At 33.6% G+C, this 18,934-nt stretch overlaps 1 protein-coding gene across 1 annotated transcript; it reads right to left on the bottom strand.

Annotated features, from left to right (window-relative positions):
• Positions 1–7,159: 7,159 nt before the first annotated feature.
• Positions 7,160–10,633, bottom strand: LOC133173378 (carbohydrate sulfotransferase 1-like). Its single transcript, XM_061308361.1, has 3 exons — positions 10,555–10,633; positions 8,215–8,386; positions 7,160–8,104 (listed from the first exon to the last, which is right to left on the bottom strand). The coding sequence occupies exons 1-3, from the start codon at positions 10,628–10,630 to the stop codon at positions 7,264–7,266; spliced, it is 1,089 nt and encodes a 362-aa protein (XP_061164345.1). The 5' UTR covers positions 10,631–10,633; the 3' UTR covers positions 7,160–7,263.
• Between the last annotated feature and the right edge of the window lie 8,301 nt (positions 10,634–18,934).

Here is an 18,934-nt window from a genome sequence, read left to right as displayed (position 1 = left end):
CAGGACCTCGATTTATACGGTCTTATCTGAAGGACCGGTCTCCCCATCCCACAGTGGGATTTGAACCTGCGACGTAAGGATCAACTCCTTACTTCGCTACTCTAGAGCAGACGCTCTAACCACTGTGCCACTGGGGCAACTACTCTCTATTTAAGTCACTTGTGCAATGACTTTAGTTTAATTCAAAGTTTTGTACTGATCATGTTGAGTCACATTAGCACAAATATCTTTCTGCTGACCTTGACTAATGACCATCCGCAACTATTCTGGTTGGAAACAATATGTTAATTAATGCATAATAAGTGAAATTACTATGAAAGAAAAATGGTCTACTTAAACCACAAGTTATATTTATAAAAAATATACACTGGTCTCCTTAAGTCATATGAGAGAAACATAAAATATTAAGGAGACCATTTTTTTCATATATTTTTAGGAGGCATTTATTATGAAAAAATAAAGCAAGAGTCGACTAAATGGTGTTCTATAGATCTTTGATCTGGTATTTCTTTTTAGAAAAAAGCAAATTTAAAAAATCTGTATATTGTCTCCTTAAGCCATATATAATGGTCTGGTCTCCCTAGTCCTTAAATCAGAGTTATATATATATATATATATATATATATATATATATATCTTATTGACAATATCTATGTGGTTTTTGGAGACCAGGTCTTCCAACAATCTATCGGAATTTCCATGGGTACTAATTGCGACCCGTTATTAGCAGACCTATTTTTATATTCATATAAAGAATGTATTCAAAATCGTATACAGGAAAAAACGAAAACACTTGCTGTGGCCTTCAATTCGACATTTAGATACTAAGTATATATTAACAATAGTTATTTTCATTCATACCTTGACACGACATATCCCAGTGAGCTTGAAATACAAGATAAAACAAAGTCTAGCACATCTGTTTCATATTTGGATATTTTACGAGAAAAGACGTTAATGGTAACCTAACAACTAAGCTTTATGATAAATGTGATGACTTCAAATGTTCAATCGTCAGCTTCCCTTAGTTATGTAGCAATATACCCTATCACCTGCATATGGGGTTTATATCTTTCATTTGATTAAATACGCAAGAGCATGCTCTACGTACGAATAATTTCTAAAACGAAGTAAGTTATTGACAAACGTGTTGATGAAACAAGAATATCAACAATCTCGTTTAAAGTCATAATTTCGCAAGCTCTATGGTCGATTCAGTGACCTTGTCAGCAAATACAATCTAGCTATCATTAAGTCAAATGCGGATAGACGTTTTTCATACTTATTGTTTGACCATTACATGTATTTACACAATGAATTGTCTGCGGATTTTTCCGTTATTTACCGATCATGATAAGGAGCACAAGGCTGGTGTGACCGGTCAGCAGGAGATGCTCACTTCTCCATGGCACCTGATCCCACCTCTGGTGTTTAGTAGCTGCAATAATGTAGCCCTCTCCGATATTTTTTTTCTGATGTTTTCAGGAGAGGGCTACAATTCCACAGGATCTCCGTAATGGTGCAAGTATATCTTTTTATTACGGGCGACTGCACACAAAATAAATTGCTTTCGCGTCCAACTTCCTTCAAATATGATTGATTTTTTATTCATTACCAACAACCTAGCACTTTATACACTAAAACAAGGTAAAATAAATCTGCGTGGTTACCGATCGTCTTTCTCAGCAGTCATGATAGTTCTCGCGTAATGTATTGAGACTTGCGCTTGAAAATTAGGAAGGCTTGATAAAGTAAATGTCGGTGTTGATAATGCTTGTGTTATATGCTTTATGACAAATGTGATGACTTTAACTTTTCAATCGTCAACTTCCCTTACTTATGCAGCAATATACCTTCATCACCTGCATACGAGGTATATATCTCTCAGTTGATTCGATACGCAAGAGCATGCTCTACGTATGTACAATTTCTAAAACGAGGTAAATTATTGACAAACAAGTTGATGAAACAAGAATATCAGCTGTCTCGTTTAAGGTCATCATTTCGTAAGTTCTCTGGTCGATACAATGACCTTGTCAGCAAATACAATTTATCATTGAGTCAAATGCTGACTGACGTTTTTCATACTTATTGTTAGGCCATTATTTACACACTGAACTGTCGACGGATTTTTCCGTTATTTCCCGATCATGACAAGGAGCAAACGGCGGGTGTGATCGGTCGGCAGGGGATGCTCACTCCTCCATGGCACCTGATCCCACCTCTGATGTTTGGAGATCCGTGTTTGCTCTGCTCCTATTTTGTATTGTTTAATGGACTTTTGAGCTCGAATACTGTTCGTTATCTCCATATATGATATCATTAAACATCACATGATATCACTAAACATCGATGAATAAACGTATTCCATATGAAAATTTTTAACTTGCTGTGATATTTATGCTTAAAAAAGGGAATTCCGTAGTAGATCCGCTCCCTAGATCCTAAATTCTCATTGGCCGTCCCAAAATAAAATCGATCAAGGTCAGTAAACATGGCGGATAAATTCAACTTGTGACGTTGACATACACGAAAAATAACTGATATACGGATTATTCGGTATATTTTGGGATCAATTCATGTCTTGCATAACTACATTTTTTGAGTTCAAGTAAGTAATTTTAATAAAATAGCCACTTACTGATAATTTGAGCCCAAATCTGTGCGGGAGTGAATCACTCCCGCTCTTGCACCATTCCGGAGGTCCTGAGGTGTTGTAGCCCTCTCCAAAAAAAAAAAAAAGATAGGGAGAGGGCTACATTATTGCAGCTAATGTTTTAGAGGTCCGTGTTTGCTCTGCTCCTGATTTGTATTGTTTAAATGGACTTGGGAACTTGAATATTGTTCGTTATCTCCATATAATTCATACAAAGACAAAGGATATGATGTATGAAATGTATGGAGATAACGAACAGTATTCAACCTCAAAAGTCCATTAAACAATACAAATTTTGAAGCAGCGCAAACACGGATCTCCAGAACATCAGAGGTGGTATCAGGTACAATGGAGGAGTGAGCATTTATATTAAAATACTGATATAGCAAAGGACGATTCTATTTATCAATGACATACTCAGAAAAGTATATCTAACCACTATCGACCCCAAACCCAATTTTTGCTTGAAACTTTACTTCTTTATGTCTAAAAGGGGCTTAGACACAGATTTGAAGTTAATATTTTCTATAGCATTTCACACGGAAATATAATTAAAAAACGTATTTTATCTGGAAATTATTGAAACTACGAATTTTGGAACGAGTTTGATTGACACATTCTTGCAGATAAAATACGTTTTTTATTATATTTCCGTGTGAAATGCTATAGCAACATATAAGTCATGATATTATACAGAAAATTTGAGAAGATATTAACTTCAAATCTGTGTCTAAGTCCTTTTATGTTTATTTTAATCATTTTTTTTTTAAATCTTAAAAGTAATTTTTTTTTACACATTTTACATTGAAAAATAATGAAAACAAGATGTGTTTGTGAAACATTATGCCCCCGATGGTAACACAGTTCTGGAGTGGGACGTAGACTACAGTGCAATAGTTATGGCCAATGTTAAAGTTTTTCAAATGTAGGTCAAATGTCACAGTTGAGGTCACATGGTCAAAAATTTCTGTACCAATGGAAAGGTCTTGTCATAATGAACATTCATGTCAAATATTAAAGCCTTACTCTTGACAGCGCAATAGTTATGGGCTAGGTTAAAGTTGACAACAGACAGACAGGACAAAAATAATATACCCCCGGGATCTTTCGATCCGGGGTGATAAAAAAAACTAATCCTGGGTTTCCAATAAATAAGAGTATTTTGAACATAAATGTTCGTTTTTTAATCGTTTAAATGAGATATTTAAAAAGGACACTTTTTAAATTTTATGCGCTTACATGTAAAACAAGTTCGATAGCTTGTTGATAAATCAATCATTTAAATCAATTAATCAGTCAAAAAATTGAGTGGAATATTAATTAAGCAAAGGACATCAGGCCCAGGGATCATGAAGCACCTTAAGCTTAAGTCAAAATCTTTCAGTTTTATTAAAATATTTTAATATTACTTCACAAAAGTGTTGCCACCTGCAAATCTAGAGATTAATTTAATAATTAATAAACATTTTACAGCTGATTGAAAATTCGACTTAAGCCTAAGTCTGTTTTATGATCTTGGGGCCTGTTGTGTCTTCTATAAAGACATGTACTCTACTATCTACACATCGGTCTAAAAGGAAGAACATTTTTATTGTTTTAATTTTATTTCTTTTCATTTTCTTTTTGTTTATTTGTTTGTATTTTGTTTGTTTGTTTCTTTTTGTTTGTTTACTAGTATTTGTTTTGTTTCGTTTTGTTTTTTGTTTTGTTTTGTTTTTCAATTTGTGCAGAAAATTTCTCAAAATAAAAAAGAAAAAAAAGGACCCGTTCAATGTTTTATGAAAGTTTATGAATAAAATGATTTTATTTTCAGCAGATGTATTGCATGTTGATATTTCCCTTAGCCTGAAAAAATTGGATAACGTTGAAGAAGAAATTTTACAATGTTGTTTTATATACCTCTTATGTATACATAACTTGTAGAAACATAAAAAAAATTGTATAAAGTCAAGAAGTCTTTCAGTTATTATGAAGAAAAAGTGACTGGGTCCCAGAATTAAGAATCTAAATAGTCATCAACTCTTTATAGATATCTCGTAAACGATCGAGAATTCTAAAACATTATTGAGGCAAAGTTGTATTGATGTTGTTGATATTTGCAAATACATGGATAATGTAACTGGGGATTTAAAATATAGACCCTTATATGTTTAGTAAACTACAGATATTTTAATATGCCTTATTGAAGATGAAATAATATCAATGCCCATGTTTTTTTTCCTGCAAGGAGGCTACGGGGCCAGTCCATAAGATACAGATTTTATTTTATCTCAAATCCTGTTGACAGTATAAGCTTTTCAAGGAAAGCTGTTCAGAATGACAAGACACTTTGTATGATAGAAAGAAGACTGGGTTGTCGTTTCAAAATAGGGGCCGAGCGGGCTGAGTCTTCAATCTATAGCTCTTTAGCAATCAATATTTACTATTTAGTATAAAATTACTGAAGCAAAAAGTTCTTCCGATCATCTTAAACTATAAATAATGACATTTGAATCATGAAATATGCAGTAACAGTAATCAAGGTCATAAGTCCATTCAAGTAATACAAATCGGGAGCAGAGCAAACACAACCTCTAAAAAAAATCAGAGTTGGGATCAGGTACCATAGAGGAGTTGGCATACTCTGTCGACCAGTCACACCAGCCGTGTGCTCTTTGTCATGATCGGGCAAACGGAAAAATCCGTTGACATAATGGCCTAACAATAAGTAGAAAAAACGTCAGACAGCATTCGACTTAATTATAGATTGTATTTGCTGACAAGGAAAATCACTCAATTGAAAGTGCAAAATGTTTACTTTAAACAGGGTCTTGATATCTTTGTTTCATCAACTTGTTTGTCAATAGCTTGTCTCGTTTAGAAATTTTTCTACGTGGCTTCATTTTAAAAAAAAATGTTCGTACGTAAAGCATGCTTTTGCGTACCGAATCACCTGTGAGACAAAAACCCCATATACGGGTGATAAAGGTATATTGTTAGTTTGTTACATTGTCTACATTGACAAAAGAAAAGCTGAATTGAAGTCATCACGGTAATCATAAAGCTATATTGTTAGGTCACCTTTCAGGTCTTTTTTCTCGAAAAATATCCAAATATGAAAAAGGTTTATCTGACTCTGTGGTTTCCCTTATTTCGAGTTTACTGAGATATACTGAGTTGACATATGAATGGAAGCAATTGTTAATTGATAATATGTCGTCGATATATCTAATATCGAGTTTTAGGCCAAAGCAAATGTTTTCTTCTTTTCATGTATAAGATTTTGAATAAATTCTGCCTCATATTAATGCAAAAATAGGTATGCTGGTAACGGGGTGTCATATTATCTTAAAGTTTGGAGTACTTGTGTGTATGATGGTGTGGAGTGTGTGTATGTAAGAGGGTGAGGGTGTATGTGAAGGTGTGTGTCCTTGTGAGGGTGTGTGTATGGCTTCGCCCGTTATGCAAACAAGCAAACGTTTTCAACTGCCGTTAATGCCCTTGCATACTCAACAAAATGATTTATTAAATGATGAATAATCTTGACAATAAACATTTGTATGGATTACACAAAAGTTGAGAAATAGGTATTATTTAATTACTTAAACACACTTTTACACAGTTTATAACAAACACTTGAAAAGGTGAGTTCTCTGATAAAAAAAAAAATTGTCAGATTAATTGAGGGAATAATGCTTGCACAGTTTGGATTATTTTTTATCATAAATTCAACTGAGAGTAAAAACAGGCAATTCACTCTTATGCTCCACCACACTATAGATTATGACTAGTTGTTTTTTTTTATTCTCTCCATCTTTACAATCTTTATGTTTTGAACATTCCAATCTAAGAAATACTTTTCTTGTTTGTTCCAACGAAAGATTCTGCTGATTAGAAGTATATTTAAGCTTCGAGAGCATATAGACTTAAGGTATATCCACCCTCACAATTTTAATGGTTCAGAGTAGAAAAACTGCATGTATTTTCACCAAACATAGTTTAAATTAACTAATAATTGCAAAAAATTATACGTTGCCATACTTTTTTAAGATGTAAGACATAAATAAACAGAAGTATATGTTAGCATAAAAATTTTACATTTTTAGTAAACAATATTTAAAAATTCATGTAAAAACTGGTATACATACATAATTCTGATGCAAAAATTCCGAAATAGTTGCGTCTTTTTAAATATATTTGAATCTTGAATATCAGGGAAACCATTTTACATAAGAAGTACAATACAGAAAATGTCTGAATAAAGATGCATGTGAAAGAGTTATAGCCCGTAGCAAATTTTTTTAAAGATTGAATAATCGATTAAATAAAGAAAATATACATTTATTAAATTCTTTCACTTCACAATATTTTTCATTACATCCATTGAAAAGCATTCTTCTGAAAGATATTTTCTATTGGGCATGAATTTAAACTGATAAAAGGTTTTTTTTTTTTTTTTTTTTTTTTTTTTTTTGCAAAAACCTATGACATCAAAGGATGATGGAAATACCTTAATTCGTCCTTTTCAAGAAGCATATTCTGGGCCAAAATTTCTGGAAAATATCATGGCTGACGATTTCACTATTTGAAATTTTCCAATGTATTTCTGAATATAAACAATAATATTATTATGTATATCTGAAATCCCCTGTGTCAGCTATGGTATTTCCTCTCAGGGAGTAGGACAGATTCCTTAAATGAAACTCACTAGGTATACTACGTAATCCAATGACCCTGTATAACAGGGAACAGGCATTGTCCACTATAGACACGAAACCGAACGGTATCTTTTGCCGCCATCTGTCAGCGTCCGCACTGGAATTGGACGACTTTGTACACATTGTTTTAGCAATTTTTGACTCACTACAAGTCTTGTCCGCCATAGTCATGTTTTCGATATAAGATGTAACTTTATTATTTAAATTTATGTCCAGATATCTGTAAACATTTCTTGCCATCTGGAATGGATACTTTGCTAAATTTTCGTAGGAAACTGGGAAATAGTGATGTGGTGCAATAGTTGGCGTATGTTTTGCTATTATTATATCAGTGTATACTCTATTGCAAAAACTAGTGGCATTTTCTTGCAAAAACCTACTTTTCACTATACCAAAGCGAGACTGAGATCGTAAAGTTGGACGTGGGTCTCTTAATAAATGCAGGATCTTGAGATTTGGAAAGGTTTCTGAGAGGGGAACTAAGACTGTCAAGGGTATACGAATAGTTTTTAGAATGATATACTTCGATTCCAGACAGAGACGTTTCATCATCATTATACACTGATATGTTGCTGTAGTTGCACTGATGTTAATGGCGGATTTATATTTCAAACAAACTTTAAATTCCCTTGATTTCCTTCCCTTGTTTAAGAATCCATCAGAGAAAAAAGGGAGAGGAAGGTTTTCAAAATTACATTGGAAGATTTCGTTCAAAGCATCGCCCGCTAAATCTAGAAAGTTTGTGTAGTTTCTGCAAAGATAAAAAAAAGTTAAGAAGTTTGACCTCTATACCATAAATGCCATATGGCAACAACAACAAAAAAAAGATTATAAAGCACGTCACAATCCTCAGCTGTTTACCTGCTCCCGCCATCTAGATAACGAAATGTGTTGCTCTTCCGTATATGAAACTGTATAGTCCGGAGTGGTTCAAACAGATAGAAAACGTCCTCGCTAGCTTGAAGCATTTCTCCAAAAAATGAAGATCCGCTCCTCATATACGTCAAAATCACAGCCGGCATAGGACCACTTGCTGTAAAGCAGTTGCTAAAATTTACAAAGGTCATGGAGACGTTTGAAGATTACGTAATCTGTATGAACAAAAGAATAAATAAATGACAATCTCAAATACCTAGATTAGGGATGTCAACGAGTACCCGGTTAACCGGGTACTCGCTCGATTGTCCGAGTATCGAATACTAAAAATGGTATTCGGTTACTCGGATGTGTATTATTTTCTTATTTCAAAGTACATATTTTTATCAAAAATTATCAAAAAAATAACTTAAAACTGCATACGGTTATTAGCGTGTCGTCATGTACACCTGTAAATCACCCTTTATCGCCTGTGGCTGAGTATATACTTAATTAATGTCCTATTATGGTCTTTAATTTTTGGATGGCTTCAATGATTGCTTTCAGTGAACATTGATTAAGTATTGTCTATTATCTTCAAGTCATTTTTAAATTATTTAGTTAATATTTGGCAGCGAAATCTGACATGCATAGAAATGCCGCTACCCACTTTAAAAGCGAAGAAATGTTAAGAAATAATTGAAGATTCAAAAAAAAATGTTGAAAGTCAGTTTGTGTAGTAAGTTTATACGGGGGAAACAACGTCCGCCCCTTCCCTTTGGCTAGTCTATTCATCACAAACCTGCGTAAAAGATTGTTCTCCTTTTGCGTTGATGAAATAGATCCTAAACAACAACTGTAAACCATTTGTAATTTTTGATGTAATAATTGTGTCTTTTGTGTTTATTTGATAAATAAATCTAGTACCAAAAAAATCAATCCCATTGAACTCGATGTTTATATGTATACATTTATAAACGTGATAAAACAGCTTTGGGGTTTGACAGAGCTTAACGTGGCTCAAGAAAATTAACACACTTGTATTTACATTTTTACATGTACCGAGTATCCGGGTACTCGATCGGAAAAACGTCCGAGTAACCGATTATCAAAAATTGACCGATTTGACATCCCTAACCTAGATTAATCTACATCACTCATCAGGTAATATAGGTCACATGCAGCAACCCAAGCAACAAAGGAATCGGCTGCATCTGAAGCATAAGAGTCATCCTATGATGCAGCACAAACAAGTTTTATCATCATTGGTCTTTCCCTTTCATTGAATTTTGAAGAAGAACCGTGGGTTCCGACGATGAGGTTTTGTCAACCCATAACAAAATTGACATGGAACTACTCCTAAAACTTTTTAAATCTTATTTAGTTATGCATCTTTAGTGACATAATCCATCAAACTTGTTTTGCATCATGATCAGTTATAGGTATCTGGGAAAAGGTGCACTGCAAAACTCCATTCTTTTTAAAGGTCACATGCAAATTCTAAACCATAACTGGTAGTATGCATTCTGAGTTGCATCGTCCATGCAGTTTGGTCACCATAGAAATTATAAGTGTTTGGAAATAAACTCTCAAACATACAATACTTTATTTCAATTCTCATTTTCTAATGATATTCCTTATTTATATAGTAATATTCCTCAATCAACTGCATATGGTGCTTATGTCTCCCAACTTATTCGATACTCAAAAGAGAACATGCTTTCTGAGTGGGATGTTTTCAAAAACCGAGGCAGGCTATTGACATTTAAGTTGGGATTTCAACAACATTCTTTAATGTCAGCATTTCATAAATTCTATGGTTATTATAATGACCTTCTTTGCAAAGGGTCGAACTTTGACATATTTCATACTAGTTGTTAGGCCATTGTATTTTAAGCTAAATTTGACTACGGATTATTCCGTCTTCCTGATCAATACATAAGGATCACGACGGGCCTGGCCCTTCGACAGGGAATGTTTACTCCTCCAAGGCATCTTATCCCAACCCTGGAGTTTCCAGGGGTCCGTACTTTTCTGTCCTGCTCACATATTTTATTGTTTGTAGGTTTTCTGAGATCGATCAAGTTTCGTTATGTTCAACTTTGTAATTACATACAAAATCACATCTTTTGACTGTTTTGAGTCCCTAAAACGTGCGCAAAATGTGTATAGATTTATATAGAAAATAGCATAAAGCCACATATATGTACAAGAATTCCTATTATTTCCTAATAATTAGGGATCTGTCAATATTTATGATATTTCTATTCAAAACCAGTCAAAAATCCATACATTCATTTTTTTGTTTGTTTGATAGTTGAAATGTATTCTAAGATTTAACTCTACCTGTAGAATACTGATCTGCGGGTCTCATTGTGGTATGCAATTCTTGTAGAATTCTCACGTACCCTCGACTGTACATTAGGGAGTTTTCTGAAAACCAAAGACAATATTTTAGGAATGACTCTAATTCTTGGCCAAATTATTCGAGTATAACCTGGTTTGGGTCAGTTTACGCTTTATAATCCGCGAAGCGGATTATAAAACAGCGTAAACTGACCCAAACCAGGTTATACTCGAATAATTTGGCCAAGAATTAGAGTCATTCCTTATAATTTAATTTTAAAATCATTAAATAACTAAGGGTGTAAAATTTCGTTGCTTTTTATTAGTTCAAATTTGCCGCTCAATAATACAACCGTAGTAAAGGAAGAACGGAAGTGATGGGAAGCGAGGGGAGGTAAAAAGTTATGCATAGGCCTAGCGGCAGCCTTGTTGTTTGTTTACATGTGGTAAGATCGAATTATTGTTAAGTTAAAGGTACATTGATTAAATCTGGAATTTTCCATGAATCCCGAGGACTGGAAATGAGAGGATTGTATGGATACAGATGATTCAGCTGGTTGTCGGGGGGGGGGGGGGAGGAGGGGGTCCCCATACCAAACCAGGTTATACAGAAATAATTTGTGTTCCTTTTTGGATATTAACCAATCAGAGGCTAGAATACAAACAAAATTAAATTATTACTTATTAATGTGGAATCTTAGAGTTAACATTTATTAATTTAAAACATTATACATAAGTGTATAAGTAGATACATAAGTCAGGCATTAAAAATTCATACAAATATATTGTTCAACATTAAAACGTGATTATTTAAATCGAGGGAGAATTATGGCCAGTGCGTGTTTCTCGGTGCACAACATTTTGTATTGATTAATGTAAGGGGTTAGACAGTAGACCTCAGGTATAACGAGAACTAATCGGTTCAAGCATTTTATTTGCCTCTGTGTAATTTATACTTATCAATATTTATTCATTTAAATGAGGATCAAAAATGTTAGAACCTAATACAAGAAAAATCAAGGAATTAATGTGGCTTGTGATTTAATTGTTGTACATGTATAAGTTATATCATACTGCCTGAAAAAATATAAAAAGTATTGTGGGTTCGTACTTTTTTATTCCAAAAATCAAGACTTTGCTCACTTTCATTCGTTTCAGTGAAAAACGGAACCCACTCATCTTAAAATGTTGTTACACTGTGTGATTATAATTTTAGTCTGCCTTATGGATACCAATGATATTACAGTTATAAAATCGAAATCACTCTCGTATGTGTCTAATTGCAATAATGTACTAATGAAATAAAGTATAAAATCACATCCAGTTATTTATTCATTTGAATTATTAATTAAAAGTTTGACAGACATGCCTGCCCGTGTCTCTCGTGATAAGCGAATATCATGAATATAATGATAGATAATAAATTTGGAAAGAAAGATGTTAAAAAATTTGGTAGTTGGAAATTATTCTCATTTTCTTCAACTTCCCCTATTTAACAATGTAACATTTTGATGTAATGTATGAATTACTTTTATCGATGTTTAAGTCCTTAATCGAGGGAAATTACTTCATCAAAATATACGATTGAATTTCGGGAGGTCAACAATACCGCTACATTGCGAAAAATTTCAACTCATTACCGCTACATTTTCTCAAATTTTCGGGCGATCATTACCGCTACATTTTATCAAAGGAACTAATGCCGACAACAACTCATTACCGCTACATAGCAATGGCACAGGATATGAGTTCCATTCTATAATTCACTCACCATGCAGTGAAGTACAATTTGGATCTGAATTCTAATCAAAATGAGTATATATAAGTCTGTAATCAACTTAGCGTCACATGAATGTCATGGCTACTATTGAGAAGTTTGTGACAAATCGCGGTAATGCAGGATATCAGTTATCAATGGACATAAATTTCGACTTTTAAACACTCCAAAGTGTGGAGATGCAGGGAAACAGGTCTTTTTATATATATATATATATATATATATATATATATATATATATATATATATATATATATATATATATATATATATATATATATATATATATATATATATATATATATATGTTGTACTATACACGCATAAGACGATAGCTAACGAAAGAGGCAATGTAGCGGTAATATATACTCTTAAATGTAGCGGTAATGTATCCTTTTTTTGTAGCAGTAATGTGCAAGTAGCGGTAATGAAAATTTTGAAAATGTAGCGGTAATGATATGCACCCTGAATTTCTTTTCAAAGGAATTTCAAAAAAAAAAATTAAATAAAAATGGGGGGGGGGGATCTTAACAATAAATTCCAGTAATATCAAGTTGCTTGGGGGGGGGGGGGGGGGGGGGGTTGAGGAGCAAATTTATTGATCATAATAGTGTAGTATAGTCCTCCCTATTCGGTTCATTTCCCAAAAATTCATATACATACAGTTTAATTATATCCATTCGAAAAGTTGATTAAAAATTATTTTTTTACTAGAATATGTACATGTATGTTTCTATTTTAATTCTATTTCTCTTTCAACCACTTCCCTTAACCAGGAGTGTATCAAGTCCATAGTTGGCGCTTTCACCAAACCTCTGACGTCGTTATAATCTTTATTAGAGTCACAGCTTTTCCGTAATCCCTTTATTTATGACGATTTTTAGTTTCAGGAATGATATTTTTCGTAACAGATTTGTCATATGGAACATTGATCTAATTTTTAAACAAATAACCCAAAAGATTCTGGTGAACATTTTACACCCTTTCCAGCTGTACAGAAAAACTTGAAATATGGATCACCCTCTGTCTGAGAACATCTTATCCTATTTTTCATTCGCTTAAAGTATATAGACAGTACGTTTTTATAAAGGTTTCGAGTGAACATTGCCAAAGCACGCTCAGTTAGATACATCATTTGATTATATCCAAGTTTCCAAGATATGAATTACCAATAGTTTTGGAATGGCGAATTAAGGATCACATTGTCATGGTACTTTGATCAGAGAGAGTGATCTGCCTTCTGAAACTGAAATCTACTTTGTAATACTTGGCCGTAGGAACCGGGGGACGTTTTGTTTTCTATAATATCTAAATTTACACTATACACCGGCAAATTATGGGGGTGGGGGAGGCACAGTCCCCAATAATTTTACTATTCAGTAATACTTTTAATCATGTTGTCTTTGAACATGTTTCCTGAGGCAGAATGGCAATTACTCTACTTTAAAAATGAAATGTATCAACTCGACATATTTCACCTTAATACGACAGTCAGAAAACATTTTCCATTAGTGTACGAGTACATAGAATCCTTCCTGTTCAATTCTCAAATGTAGATAAAAACCTTTTAATAAATGTGTTAATGTACATATAACCTTTAAAGTCTCCTAAGTACATATAACCTTATATGTGATTATTTATATGAACATGTATAAATGGAGGTACATATGTACCAATCATCACACTTATAGTGAGTTATATTTTTGACAAAAATAATTTATTTTGAATGAAATTGATTTGGATGAGTAATCGTATATTGTTTATCCGTATTAATCATGGATACAGTTAAACTTCAGTTATAAGGAAGTTACTGAGAATTTCGAAATTTGCCTCCTAGTAAAATTTATCTTTAAATCTTTATAAAGAAGAAAATGCATTTAGCTTTCTAAATGATTCATTTAAGTTCCCTTACAACTGAAAATTCCTTATAAGCGTTCCTTTTTTTCTTTTTACAAAAACTTATTTATTTCTCTTTCCCTAATTAAACCCTCTGTCATCCCAATATTCCCTTAAGCCCGTGTCACACTGTCACGATTTTTGGCTACGACAGAGTACGAACTGAAAAATCGTAGTAATTCGGCGTTCATCGTGGAGATAGGATATCTTCCTAAACACATGACCTTGACCTTTGTGATATGGCATTGTGTCCAGGTCAGGACACATCTTTAGGTAAACATCAATGTCCTTAAATTTAATTCTATTCCAATCAAGCATTCTAGAGTAATGGCCCGATCAACATTTCACTATTCCATTTCACAGAGATATTGACCTTTAGATTTGACCTTGAGTCAAAAATATAAGGAACCATTATGCCGTGAATGACAATACTAAAAGTTTACAGCCATTCCAATCAGGGATTTAGGTACAACTTTGTGACAGACAGACAAACATGCCAAAACTAATGTGTTTTCTACCAAAAGAAGCAAACATTTTATCACAATTTTTAATGAGAAATTTCTGATTGTCACACCTGAATTTTTTTTCTTTTTTGCTCACTCGCCACTGCGCAATTTGTTGTAAACATTAGATAAAGTTTAAATACAGTCCAATTGAATTTTCTAAGATGTATTTCGTTTTCGCAGATTTTCAGTAATTATGTTGAAACATCTACAGGTACAGTTACCTGTGTTCTCCATAATTTAAATTTAAGGATAAAACAGGCAATGAAACAAATATCTACAGGATTAGATTCTTACCTTTAACAAATAAATGCACGAACACAAAAAAGAAAATAAAGGCAAAACCAACAAATTTCTTGCGTCTTCGTAAGCAATGAAGCGAAAGCTTAGAAGAATCCATCACCGAGGGTTCACAATATGTCACTAGTTCGCATCTATCACAATTTTATTAACTGAACACTGTTAATACTAATACATTTAGTCTTGTACACACTCTCTGGACGATTGTTTTTAGACTTACTATAAGCTCACAATACACACTCTCTTTCAGTTGATTTTTGGAGCAGAATAACTTGTGGCCGCTTTATAAAGTATGGAAACAAAATTTTCTTTTTTGAGTAGTCACAATGCCTTGATATTTTTTGTAGTCACAATACTTTTATACCAGACGGTCGTATTATCACAGATTTCATTGGGTAACAGAACAACAGGTTATCCCTGGACTGTGATACAGTTGTACATGGATCTAAAATAAACTTGAGTTGTATTGGGAGATATTAACCCAGCCGTGTAAAATCTTAAATCTGATCACTTTCTAGTACAATAGAGAGAGAGAGAGAGAGCAGTTGTATGAAAATTGATGTATAAGTAACATGTCTTCAGGGTCCCCTGATCATAAGCCGCAACTGAAATACTAACAGGATCTGTTTGTGAACACTGATGCCCCCGTATGGAAGCTTATGGCGAAGGTTAAATTTTCTCAAATGCAAGTCAAACTCCAAGGGCTAGAGATCAAAAATATTGTTACATAAAAAAAGGACTTGTGTCAATGGATATACCTGGTAAATATGAAAGCCCAAGCTCCAACCATTCAAAAGTTATGGTCAAGGTTAATGTTTTCTAAGAGTGGGTCAAACTCCAAGGTCAAGGTCAAAGTTAATGGTAATGATTCCTTATGACAAGACCTTCCTTAGGGTACCAACATGTTTGACCTCTTGACCTTGGAGTTAGACACACTTCTAAAAAACTTCAACCCTCGCCATAACTTTTGAACAGTTGGTGCTAGAGCTTTTATATATTGCATATGTGTTTCTTATGACAGGGTCTTCCACTGCGTAATATTAATTTTGACCCTTTGACCTCAGAGTTTGACTCACTTTTAGAAAACATTGACCTCTTGTCCATTATATTGAAGCTCGACCAACTTTACAAAAATTTCAATCCTGATCATTACTTTTAAACGGTTGTTTCTAGGGCTTTAATATTTCACATGTGTATTCTTGTGATAAGACCTTCCATTGGATGCCAAAAATTTTGACCATTTGACCTTAACCTTTGAGTTTGACTTACTTTTGAGAAAATTTTACCTTGGTGATAACTTTTGATGGTTGATACAAGGGCTGTCATATTTCACAGGTGTATTCCTCCTGACAAGACCTTTCCTAGGGTACCAAACATTTTAACCCTTTGACGTTCAAGTTTGACCTAATTTTGAAAAAAAAATTAACCTTGGTCATAACTTTTGAACAGTTTTGCCATGACTTTCATATTTCATACTTTTTTTGGTGACAAGACTTTCCCTTGGGCACCAACAATTTTGATTTGTTAACCTTGACCTTGGGAGTTTGACTTGCATTTGAGAAACTTTATCCTTCCCCATGAGCTGCCATCTTGTTTTTTGTTAATGATAGTCATTCATTTTCTTCACAGTTGAGAAGTTAACTGATTTAAATTGGTTGAGAAAAATAAGAATTTTTCCCTACGGATGTAACTCTGTTTAATGATCATTTTATCTTCGTTTTTAAAAGAAAGATTCTTTTGTATTCTTTCTTTCGTCTGTTTGGTTGTCATTTTTCCATGTAAATAAACTTTTTCCTAAGCTAGTAGTGGCAAAAAGCCCTTTAGGCATTTGAAGCGGATGTGCATTATTGCTATTTTGATATCACTATTTAGACTCTCACGATGACTGCGTATGTTGGGTACTAATGTAAGCTTGTCAATGGAGTCCATAGATCATAATCTATAAAATAGCAGGTCTTATGCATATGAATGACAGTATCATGTTGATCAAACTTGAATGGTCGAGTTCGATGCTTCATGATCTGTCGTCGTAATCATGCAGGTAAACAATATACTTGTATTGGGTCTGTTACAGAAAATCTTACAAAGACCAATTTAAGCTTGCATAAATATTGCAGCCGGAAAATTAATGCAAAATATTTTAAATCATATTTCGGATGCTCAGAAGTTGCTATGCAGTGATTTAGTGCTTTTTTGCGTTTGCTCATACCTAAAGCTTACTTTGCTAAACAACCTTGCATAGATTGTACTTCTAACAATACTTTCATAAGTTGTAGGCCATTATATAATGCTAATTCCGATGTTATCATGTATTCCACATTCCACATTCACCAAATCACCATAGACGTTGCATCTAGGTATGAATACTAACAAAGGAAACCATATCTGAACCCTCAGCATAAGCTTGCATTATCTCTATCCATCATATGCCACAACTGCCTCGGTAATTAAAATTCTACATTGAAAAAGAAAACTTGCATTGATGCTGCACCAGTGATACATGATACCAGTCTTGCTTTGGATACAGTCTTTGACCCATATTCTACGAATGAGTAATCAGGCTAAGAGTTTTAAAGCAAGTTTGTTTCCAGCTGTCAAAGGCCCACTATCAATCTAGCTTACTAAGATGCATTAAATATAAAATGGTAATGTATGCTGAACAAAAAAGAATCAAAATCTAATTACTCCAGTAAACTACAATATACTGATACATAACTTCCCTTCATTTTGAAATAATGAATACCGGTAAATCATATGAACTCATTTTCATGAAGCCATTCAGATTAAAAATTGAAATTGCTACACTTTAAAGCCATAAGCTAAAGAAGTATATAACGGCTAAGGCGTATATTATAAGTATATTTGCTAGGTAGCCAAATCCAATGCAGTAATTACACAATCTAACTGATCTAGACTACGAGACGACTCTATTTAGCCTTATTGGGCCAGGCAGGCAGGAAGTTCTTTTTCCAGCTCGGTGACTGGTCAAAATGTCGGACGAGAAATTAGTTTTTTGTATCCGGTGTATAGTTGTGACCAGGCTCCGGGGCCACAAAACTTAGATGATCTCACTTTTGATCTCAGTCTCACTTTCCCCTCAAATTCCTTTAGTAAAAGTGAGATCAAAAGTGAGCTCGTCTAACTTTTATGGCCCCGGAGCCAGACCTTGTGATTTGTGAGGCGCGTCATTGCAGAGGAGAAGAGAGATTGCAAAGGCCAAAAGCTAAAAGAAACATATAACGTCTAAGTGGTATTCAACTTAGAACAATTTTGCTACAGCTAGCCAAAATCCCTTGCAATAATTGTTCAATCAATCATTGGGTGAACAAAAAAAATCACTGGATCATAAGAAAAAGATCTCGTCAGCCAGATACATTTATGTACAGGCATACAGACAACGAATACGTTCCATGAGAACAGTTCATTTTCAGAACAGGTGAGCTAAATGAGATCAGAGATTAACGATAACGAAGAAAAACTTATTAAACATCAGCTGTCACCGAGATGAATAGATCGTATTTATAGTTTGTGTCCAGGGCTAAGATTTTAATCAATATATTTGCTAAAATAAATCTCAGAAATTCGATCTAAAGAACCACTCTCAGTTTATCTATGCTCGAAATTTAAAGTCTTCAATTTCTGTTGGCCATTAGCACTAACCATGTGATCTAATGAAGTGATATTAAATATACATAATTTATATCCTTTAAACCAAATGTATATCCAATAAAGCCTTCTAAGATAACTTTTGAATATTTTATCGCTGTCACTTCACCGGAAATGTCCATTATATGCTGTTTATAAACGGTTGGGTATCATTTAAATTAGCATATATTAATTGCAAAAATTGAGAATTACAACTGACACTTACTAGCAATTTGTATTTTACAAATATAAAGAGCAA

Source organism: Saccostrea echinata, unplaced genomic scaffold (assembly GCF_033153115.1).
Source record: "Saccostrea echinata isolate AGI-Se365-2 ecotype Australia unplaced genomic scaffold, CSIRO_AGI_Sech_v1 ptg000056l, whole genome shotgun sequence".
Taxonomy (NCBI): Eukaryota; Metazoa; Mollusca; class Bivalvia; order Ostreida; family Ostreidae; genus Saccostrea; species Saccostrea echinata.
The sequence above is the reverse complement of the archived record's forward strand: the minus strand, read 5'-3'. Positions and strand labels throughout refer to the sequence as shown.